The sequence below is a fragment of the Spinacia oleracea genome, chromosome 5 (assembly GCF_020520425.1).
Source record: "Spinacia oleracea cultivar Varoflay chromosome 5, BTI_SOV_V1, whole genome shotgun sequence".
Lineage (NCBI taxonomy): Eukaryota > Viridiplantae > Streptophyta > Magnoliopsida > Caryophyllales > Amaranthaceae > Spinacia > Spinacia oleracea.
The window spans coordinates 23,409,609-23,420,022 of record NC_079491.1 but is presented as its reverse complement, the minus strand read 5'-3'; the positions used below and the strand labels follow the sequence as shown (position 1 = coordinate 23,420,022).

Below are 10,414 nucleotides of genomic sequence, written 5' to 3'. Positions count from 1 at the left end.
GACTAGTAAAAAGAGGCTAATTCCCACAGTTAATTCCTATTTACTTAATATGCTTGCCACATCCAGAGGGGAATAGTCATGCGGACCGTATACTCATTAGAGGCGCCCCGTCGTGTTTTTCGACCCCCTCACAAGCCCTAGCTCCAAGCAATGGCTAGAAGCCATGCAATCGTAATTAGACTCCATGTCTGAAAATCACACCTAAATCAGATAACTCTAGGACAAACCAGTTTATATAGCAAATGGGTTTTCAAGTTGAAAAAGGACAAGGACGGGAAACTAGAAGTTTTCAAAGCTAGATTGGTTGCAAAATGATACAGGTAAGTCCACGGTGTGGATTATGATGAAACCTTTTCACCAGTCGCAATGCTAAAGTCTATTCGGATAATGTTAGCAATCGTTGCATATTACAATTATAAAATATGGCAGATGGATGTCAAAACCGCTTTCTTAAACGACATTTTAACAGAAACTGTGTTTATAACACAACCTGAGGGTTTTGAGGATCCAAAGAATGCGAAAAAGGTATGTAAGCTTAAGAAATCTATTTATGGATTAAAGAAAGCATCAAGGAGCTAGAATATACGTTTTGATGAAGCAGTCAATGACTTTGGCTTCATCAAGAACGGAGACGAATCTTGTGAATACAAGAAGGTCAGTGAGAGCAAGATTGCTTTCCTAGTATTATATGTCGATGACATATTTCTTATCGGAAATGACATTCCTATGTTGAAATCTGTAAAGAATTGGCTTGGGAAATGTTTTTCGATGAAGGATCTAGGAGAAGCACAATACATAATGGGAATCAAGATCTACAGAGATAGATCCAAGAAGATGATTGGACTTAGTAAAAGTACTTATATCCATAAGGTACTTGATAGGTTCAATATGGCTGACTCCAAAAGAGGTCTCTTACCCATGTCTCATGGAATGACTCTTAGCAAGACTCAGTGTCCAAAAACACCAGATGAGCGAATACGAATGAGTGGGATATTATATGCATCATTGATTGGTTAAATAATTTCTGCTATGATATGTACACGCCCGGATGTTTGTATGCACTCAGTGCTACGAGTAGATACCAGTCAGCCCCTGGAGAGGCACATTGGACTACTGCCAAGAACATCTAAAGTACCTGAAAAAGCACAAAGATGATTTCCTGGTCAATGGTGGAAATGATGAATTGATTGTTAAAGGCTATACGGACTCAAGCTTCCAAACCGACAAAGATGATTTTAGATCACATTATGGGTTAGTCAACTGCCTCAACGGAGGAGCAGTAAGCTGGAAAAGTGCCAAGCAAAGCACTATTGCGGATTCTACAACTAAAGCGGAGTACTTTGCTGCACATGAAGCAGCAAAGGAAGCAATTTGGATAAGGAAGTTCATTGGTGACATTGGTGTAATCCCCTCCATTAAAGGACCAGTAGCTCTACATTGTGACAATAATGGAGCTATTGCCCAGGCGAAGGATCCTAGACATCAACAAAGAGTCAAACATGTACTTCGTAGATTTCACCTTCTACGAGAGTTTGTTGAAAGAAAATAAGCCAAGATAAGCAAGATTGGAACTGATGACAACATCTCAAATCTATTGACAAAACCTCTGCCACAAGAGAAGCACAACTCGCACAAAGCAGCTATGGGAATCAAGCATGTTGGAGAATGGCTTTGATGTCTTTTGATGTTTTAAAGTTTTAAGTTTCGAATACTTTGTAAAACATGATGGTTAACCATTCATAGAAATGAATTAAGTTTCATTCTTCAATTTAATTTTTATGGTTTTATTAAATGGTGACTCCTTTCAATTTGACAAAATTTAAGATAGACTCTCAAGACCAGTCCTGTGACTAAGAAATTTCTATCAAGTGAACTTGAATGTAAAAAGTTAAAAATGGTCCCTGGTCGGAAGTTTTCTATAAAGGTGAACGCATAGAAAACGCTAGACGACTAGAATGCAAGATGACTAGTAATGCATAGATACTTACTTGACAAGACTAGTATCGGACAAGACCTACGAAAATTTACTGTAAGAGATGAAAATCTGTCATAAGTAAATTTCATTATCTTATTAGACAATAACCCTCAATACCTGAGTGATTTGAGCTTACTTGTTTGAGAACTGGTTGCTTTGACGCTGTCAACCGTCACACCATAAAAGGAGACCATAACGGCAACGATCGGGTAATCACCTATCAAGCGAAGTCTAAACTCAAGATCACAAGATTGGGATTGTGCTCCCATAAATTGGGAAGAGATGGCCAAAAGTTGTATAAAGGCCACTCGGAGAGCTAGAAACTATAAAATGCATGGCCGTGCTAAGATGAATCATATGCTATGATTATCTATTTATTTGACCAGTTAAACTCTGACACCGAGAAATACCTCTGAACGTAATAAGGATGACCAGTCTTAACTTATGTTCATGAGCAGGCATCGAGTGACAAATGAATTAGGAAATGCACACTTGTCCCTAAGGACAAGTGGGAGACTGAAGGAAATAATGCCCTTGGTCCAAGTTTGCATTTAATGCTAAGTCTAATAAATGCAGTTCATTACTAATTAAGAAAGTTAATTATCCAGTGAGATCAAGTGATCTGAATGCCTAGCTAGAGGCCGCTTCAGTTCAAGTGGAATTAATGTTATTACTGCCACAACTTACTCTTGATTGAACCCGTAGGGTCACACAAATAGTACGTGAATATTATATTCAATAAATACTCTGAATTATGGATATTGGGAAATGACATATGTTGGTTTCAGTGAGATCTAAACAAACTTCCAAAAGGCAAAGAAAGAATATTTGCCGAAAACGGAAATATGGTTCATAACGGAAATATAAATATTATCAAAGTCGAAGATATTGCCGGAAACGGAAATATGGTTCGTATTGGAAATATTATCGGAAATAGAAATATTGCTGGAATCATAAATATTATCGGAATCGGAAATATTGTCGGAATCGGAAATATTATCGAAAACGTAAATATTGTTCGAATCGGAAATAAATTCCGAAATCGGAAAAACAAATCGGAAGCTCGACGAGCGACAGGCCAACACATGGGCCAGCTAATCGCTCGACGAGCCAGCCCGCAAGTGCATCGCATCACGCTAGGAAACAAGGCCCAACGCACATCAATGCACGCCAAACCACAAGGGCCAGCGTACAAAGCAGCACGAGCGGCTGGAGCTAGCCAGCACTGCTGTTTGGGCCAGCGCACAAAGAAAGCACCAAGTCCTTGCTTGTGCATCAAGGCTGGTCCGTTTTCTTTCCTTGCAAGAAGACGACCAGCACCTAGTGTTTTAAGGTTTTTGTTTTTTGGTAGTTTCCCAAAACTTTCCTAAAATGTTCTAGGGTTTTGGCTCATAGGGTTTTTCCAATTTCTTATAAATACATGGCCTATGGTCATGAATAAATACAAAGTGTGTTCGCTAAAATGATTATGTGCTTTTAATTTGGATTTTGGCATTTATGGAAGATCACATAAAACTAAGGTTCATCCGGATAGATGGACATGCGTCCTCTTGAATGAAAACTTAGAAGCTATCATATTAGATAGTGATGAACCTATGCCCTACAAGCAAGCTATGACGAGCCCAAGCTCCATAAAATGGTTAGAGGTCATGAAATCTGAAATAGGCTCCAAGTCTGAAAATCAAGTATGGGATCTTGTTGATTTGTCGGATGGGTTACACCCATTGGAAGCAAACGGTTCTTCAAGTTGAAGAATGACAAAGATGGAATTGTATACATATACAACGCTAGATTGGTAGCAAAAGGTTACAGACAAGTTCGCGGCGTTGACTATGGTGCTTAAGTCTATTCGGATAATCCTTGCGATTGCCGCATTTCATGACTATGAAATATGGAAAATGGATGTCAAAACTGCCTTCTTGAATGGTGTTCTTGAAGAGACTGTGTTTATGAAGCATCCCGAGGGTTTTGTCGATCCAAAAAATCATGGAAATGTGTGCAAGCTTAAGAAATCCATTTATGGATTGAAGCAAGCATCAAGGAGTTGAAATATACGATTTGATGGAGCAGTCAATGAATTTGGCTTCATCAAGAATCAGGATGAATCTTGTGTATCTAAATGTTAGTGATTTGCATCTCATTTTTGTACTCACATACTTTGCACATGAGTACATGAGATTTTTTATGTGAAATCTAGGTTGCACCTTATACATAACTTATCGATCTTGTCTATTGGTTAACACGATGTTACATAATATACATTTTCTACTAAAAGTGATATAACTAACATCATGATAATGTGTAGTACAAGTTTAAAGTTTGTCAAATTGTACTAATGTATAGTGTATGAATATGTCAACAAATTGAAAAATAAGCATAAATTTGTCTAGGTTGTTTTACTATTTGTAGGATATATGAGGGACAAGTTTTATCATGTATTTGGATATATAAATAATCTATTTAAAATATCAAGTTAAAAATTTTATGAGAAGAAGACATGATATTGTGTTAGCCCATCGACCCTTGTGTTATAAATAAAATATTTCAAGTTAACTGGAGTAATATGAAGAGAATCCATGAATCAATTAAATTTTTCATGGATAAAATAAATTATTTAATGAAAGAATATAACTCAGGCCGATACAAACTAGGCAATAATATACTCGCCAACTATGACCAAGCGAGGCTTGTCTTACTTGATAAGAGTTATATCTTGGATCTCAGAGGTCTATCGTTCGAATCTTGTCAAATGGTGGTACTTTTTGGGTGGAGATTCAATTCCCTTACCTCTACCCTACTGAAAAGTGTCCAACACACAACTATTGGACCAAGAAAATGTGAGGGTTGAGGGATTTTTTTCTACTAGGCTTTAACTAAGAGTTTTCTAGAAGATTGGTCGGATGACGAATTAGTTTAATCTTGGCATGTGCACTTTCCAGAAGATGATTGGCTTGAAGACTTTGAAGAAGAAGTATGTGATGCATGCCTTGAGCTTGATGCATGACTATGACTATAAAATTGACCTGAATCTTTTCCAAAAATTCTTTGATTTGCAGATGAACCTGAAGATTTACCAGAACCTTCACCAGAATATTGACTAGATTTTTTAATAGAGCCTTGATTTGTTGTGGATCCTAACACTTTTCCTTCACCTGAACCGAATATTGTGCTTTGACCTAACTTGGATGTTTGACTTTGGCTTGATCCTAACACACCCACATTTGGACCCATGTTGGAGCCTACAAATATTCCGGGTTGTTTATGAAAGTTGACATTGCCACCTAATTCTGTTCTATCGTGTTCTGATCCTTTGCTTAAGCTCGATGCTCTTCCTGAATTTGAATCTCTAATACTTCCACCGAAACTAGATCCATGATTTTCAAACTTAATATTGTTACTTGATTGATCTTGACCTTCTCCTGAACCTGGGCTTGAGGTTGATACTTGGGATGACCCTTGCTTTGAACCTTGGCTTGAGCTTGATGTTTTTGTTGACCCTTGTCTTGCACCCAAAGCTCCCAATTCTACACCATAAGTAGAAGTTACAGAACCTCCTTTTTGTTTATCAAAGTTCAAGTTACTAACCGAATGATCCTGACCTTGTACAAGGCCTTGCCTTGAACCTCCAACCTGCTTATTATTGCCATTAAATTGGGATTTTCCTTGACCTTGGCCTGAACTTTGGCCCACACCCGATGGTTGGCCTGAACCTGAGATTTGCTTACTTCCATCGATATTAAAGCCACCAGAGCCTCTAAAGTGTTTACTAAAATCGAACTTGGTACCGAATTGTGCTTCACCTCGGCTTGAACCTTGTCCCGACCCTTGGCCCACACCAGATGCTTGTCCTGATGAACTTGAAACTTGCTTACTTCCATCGATTTTAAAGCCACCAGAACCTCTAAAGTGTTTACTAAAATCCATCTTGGTACCGAATTGTGCTTGACCTCGGCTTGAACCTTGTCCTGACCCTTGGCCTACACTAGATGCTTGCCCCGAACTTGAAGCTTGCTTAGATCCATCGATATTAAAGCCACCGGAACCTCTAAAGTGTTCTTGACCTTGGGCTTGGGATTGTGCTTGACCTTGGGCTTGTGCTTGACCTTGGGCTTTTGCTTGACCTTGGGCTTGGGCTTGGGCTTGGGATTGTGCTTGACCTTGGGATTGTGCTTGATCTTGGGCTTGTGCTTGTCCTTGGGCTTGTGCTTGACCTTGGGCTTGCGCTTGGGCTTGGGCTTGGGCTTGTGCTTGACCTTGTGCTTTGGCTTGACCTTGGGCTTGTTGTTGTGCTTGACCTTGGGCTTGGGCTTGTGCTTGTCCTGACCCTTGGCCCACACTAGATGCTTGCCCCGAACTTGAAGCTTGCTTAGATCCATCGATATTAAAGCCACCGGAACCTCTAAAGTGTTCTTGACCTTGGGCTTGGGCTTGTGCTTGACCTTGGGCTTGTGCTTGACCTTGGGCTTTTGCTTGACCTTGGGCTTGGGCTTGGGCTTGGGATTGTGCTTGACCTTGGGCTTGTGTTTGTCCTTGGGCTTGTGCTTGACCTTGGGCTTGCGCTTGGGCTTGGGCTTGCGCTTGGGCTTGGGCTTGGGATTGTGCTTGACCTTGTGCTTGACCTTGTGCTTGGGCTTGACCTTGGGCTTGGGCTTGTTGTTGTGCTTGACCTTGGGCATGGGCTTGGGCTTGTGCTTGTGCTTGACCTTGGCTTACCCCTTGACCTCCACCATATACTCTGTTACTTCTTCCTACGCTATACCCACCGGATCCTCCAACTTGACGATTATAGTTAAAGTTACCGCCAAAATGCACATCACCTTGATGTTTTACATAAGATGTATAAAAAAATAAGTTCAAATCAATGCAGTTAGATAACTAAAGATTGAACTTATTCTAAAATAAACTTAGAAATTATTTTCTTAAATCTTCCAAAAAAAAAATTAAAGAGCATATGTAGCTACAATGAGATTGCAAAAAAAAAAAAAACGTTCTTTATGTTCCTGTTTTCCTTCCTATAACCTAAGTGTAGGAAAACATGAAAGAAAATAAAGGTGAAATGGGCGGAGTAAAAAATGAAAGAATTGTTATATTGAAAACTACTTGGTTTATGTTCAATAATCTTTACCTCTATGGTGAAATCCCCCTCGCCATATGCCTCCTACAGGAAGAAAAAATGTTGCTTCAGTAGCTGTTATTGTTATCTGCACAAATGAAAATAAAAAGAAGAGAAAATGAACTTCAAATAAATAAAGTGAAAGAAGAATAAATTGGAATTATCACTAAAAAAAGACAATGTTCTTTACATAAAGAATAATTGTGATCTTTATGATGTAAGACTCCATTGAAAGTTATTCAAATAGACTAATAGCTATATGAAATGTAGACAAATGGTAAAATATTTCTTTTTCTATATTCTCTTTTTTTCCTTTTTTTTTTTACTTTAGTAACTAAGATGGCGATAAATAAAAGATAATAAAATAAAAATATGATTTGGTGAGATAAAGAATTTTGGGACTGGGTATTTAAAGGAATTGAGAAAAAAGACATTGATTTATCCTCCACCATACAACAATTTGCGGAAAGTTTAAGGACAAATGCATGGCTAAAACTGTAGTGAGCTTCTCAAACAAGAAAATGTAACTGTATTATTTCTAATCTAGGATAGAACAATATTTTCGCTAAAGGAGAAATTAGAACTATTTTGTTGATTAAAACTGTAAGAAATTTTTTCATACGTTTCAAAGAATGAGGTATTGTTTATGACATCCTTTGTGATGGAATACATTCCTAGTTAAAAAGATGGGATCAACTTCAAATAATACATCTACACCCAAAATCTAGTTTAATTTTTTACAATATTAAAACATTACCTGATTTCAATCGTTAAAAAGAACATCAAAACACAAGAAGTGAATTTTACATATAGTAACTTTTTAAGCAGCTAAATGAAACTATAAAAGCAAATAAATTAATGAACAACTATTGGCAAACAAATAAATTTTGATTATATGATATTTCTCAACTCCATTATATCTAAATGTAGATGTGTTTTTTAGTAGAAATCTAAATAAATGCACATATTTTCAAGATGTCATGTTATTTTTTATATACATGTAAATTAAAATTAATACCAGTATTACCTCGTAAAAAATATTTAGTACATGTTAAATTCTTACTATAAAAAATTATTTTTTAAGTTAATTTAATTTTGGCATAAAGTATGAGTTGTACGTGTTTTAAACTCCACCGGTCTTATATTATAAAAATAAGATGGCAGACAAGAGTTTACAGTAAGAATCATTGTCCACCAAATTAAGAAACCCAAATCCTTGTCCATATTTCTAAACTAAGATAAAACGATATATGTTTTAATTTATATATATATCGCAGATTTTCCTAATTCTAAAATTAATAATATGAAAGATTATATATATATATATATATATATATATATATATATATATATATATATATATATATATATATATATATATATATATATATATATATATATATATATATATAAAATCTTTCATATTATTAATTTTAGAATTAGGAAAATCTGCGATAAATCAAATTTAAAATTATGATGAGAATTACTTGTTGAATTACTATACATCTCTCTTATGCTTTTAAAATTAGGCTCTATCAGGTTTTATTTATTCCTAAAATGGCCTTAGCCAGCATAAGTGTTCTCTATAGACATTTTTGTGTGTGTTCGGGAGGGGGCGGGGGAGATGTCGTTTATAAGGCTCCTCCGGTACTTAAGATAGGGAAGGCAAGACAAAATATCATGAGGGTTAGGGTTTAGAGATTGTTTTTCATAGAATAAAGCTGATCCAGGTAAGCATTTTTGATAGAGTGCTATGAAAATTGATATCCTTTGGGTTAAGTGGATTTACCATAGCTATTCAATTAGTCGCAAAATTAAAGAATAAGTCAATCTCTCTTGAGTATACACGATCATAAAAAGGCAATGGTACTCTCGCATTGAAAGTCAATATTTCGAAATGTAAATGTGCCTTTAAGAGTATAATCTCTCGATTATAACTCATTTTGGCAAATAATTAACTCATGAAATAGGCCTATTACATAGAGTAAACAATTAAAGAACCAAATCAATTGGAAATATGCATTCACCATTTAAATTGCCAAAGAAATTAATTACAAAATTGAATTAATCATGGTACAATCATGACTCCCCTAGTAATCCCCAGAGCAGAACTACTTACTCATGCATAGAATATCAAAAGAAATAATTAGTGATAAAAAATTCATCAGAAAAATACCATAAAAAGTACTTAATAAAAATTAAAGAGAAAAAATTGAATAATACCCTGAATCTCTATCAATGCAGGAAATTCGAACTAGGGTTCACAATGAAGAACATGTATGAAGCACGTAAAAGAAAACTAGGAATAAAAAGCATAAGGAAATTGAGATTTTCTAAAATAAAATAAAATAAGAAAATAAAATAGAAGTCGTTAATGGTTGGTGATAGACGGCGACTAAGCGAGGAGATTAAAAAAACGAGAAGCTGATGCTCGGATTCTAGCTTCGTGGGCGATGGCGCACTGTGTTGGCGTGTTGTGCTGGTGTCCAGGGTGCGAGTAATGGTGTTATGAGGCAACGAGTATTCTCAAAGAAGTGACCATTGGACTTTGATGTGAAGAACGATGGAATGTGGGTATTGATGAACAATAGTGGTCAACAGACGAGGGGAGTGATCGTCCATAATGTTGGTATGTCTCTCCTCCGAGAGAATGGTGGTGTTGCGGCCTTGTGTTTTGACTTTAGGGAATATACCAAATTGCCTTAACAAGCGAAAATATTGATAGTCATCGGGGGAATCAACGTAAATCATTCCGGGAAGCTCAATTCTTTAATCAAACACTTCGATTGTCTTCGACTCGAACCATCAAGTAATTATCTGATCCATGTGTAAACACCTTGAAAGCATTCAAATGAACATAAAATCACTTGAAATATTAAACATAAAATAGAGTATTAGAGTACAACAAAGAAAACTTATGCCTATGCAGCCATAAATGCAAATAAAATGCGATGGGTGCCTAGAAATGCAACCTAAATGTATCAAAACACTCTATGTAAATGTGAATTATCATATTATCTAAGATCATCAAAAGGTATGCCCATCATGTCGGCAGGGAAAGCAACTGATGAAGGAAATAATGCCCTTGGTCCAAGTATGCATTTAATGATAAGTCTAATAAATGCGGTTCAGTATTAATTAACAAGTTAATAATTCAGTGAGATCAAGTGAGCTGAATGCCTAGCTAGAGGCCGCTTCAGTTCAAGTGGAATTAATGATATTAATCCACAGCTTACTCTTGACTGAACCCGTAGGGTCACACAAATATTACGTAAATGGATCAAGTATTTAATGGCATTAAATACTCCATCAGTGGATATTCGGAA

The 10,414-nt window shown here is 36.4% G+C and overlaps 1 protein-coding gene across 2 annotated transcripts; it reads right to left on the bottom strand.

Moving 5' to 3' along the window:
• Window positions 1–4,539: 4,539 nt before the first annotated feature.
• LOC130460925 (uncharacterized) lies at window positions 4,540–7,459 on the bottom strand. 2 transcript variants are annotated; one of them, XM_056828752.1, is made up of 4 exons: window positions 7,279–7,453; window positions 7,101–7,176; window positions 6,391–6,792; window positions 4,540–6,216 (listed from the first exon to the last, which is right to left on the bottom strand). In XM_056828752.1, exons 1-4 carry the CDS (start codon window positions 7,315–7,317, stop codon window positions 4,889–4,891), a joined length of 1,845 nt encoding a protein of 614 aa, XP_056684730.1. In that variant the 5' UTR covers window positions 7,318–7,453; the 3' UTR covers window positions 4,540–4,888. The 2 variants fall into 2 exon arrangements, with proteins under 2 accessions (XP_056684730.1, XP_056684729.1); XM_056828751.1 differs by having other exon boundaries at window positions 4,540–6,792; window positions 7,279–7,459.
• Window positions 7,460–10,414: the final 2,955 nt, after the last annotated feature.

Coding starts and splice junctions, on each gene's coding strand:
- LOC130460925 (XM_056828751.1), bottom strand. CDS start 7,317: ATGGAGTCTTACATCATAAAGATCACAATTATTCTTTAT. Junction 7,177..7,278: donor AGATCACAATTATTCTTTAT/GTAAAGAACATT, acceptor TCATTTGTGCAG/ATAACAATAACAGCTACTGA. Junction 6,793..7,100: donor AGGGGGATTTCACCATAGAG/GTAAAGATTATT, acceptor TAAAACATCAAG/GTGATGTGCATTTTGGCGGT.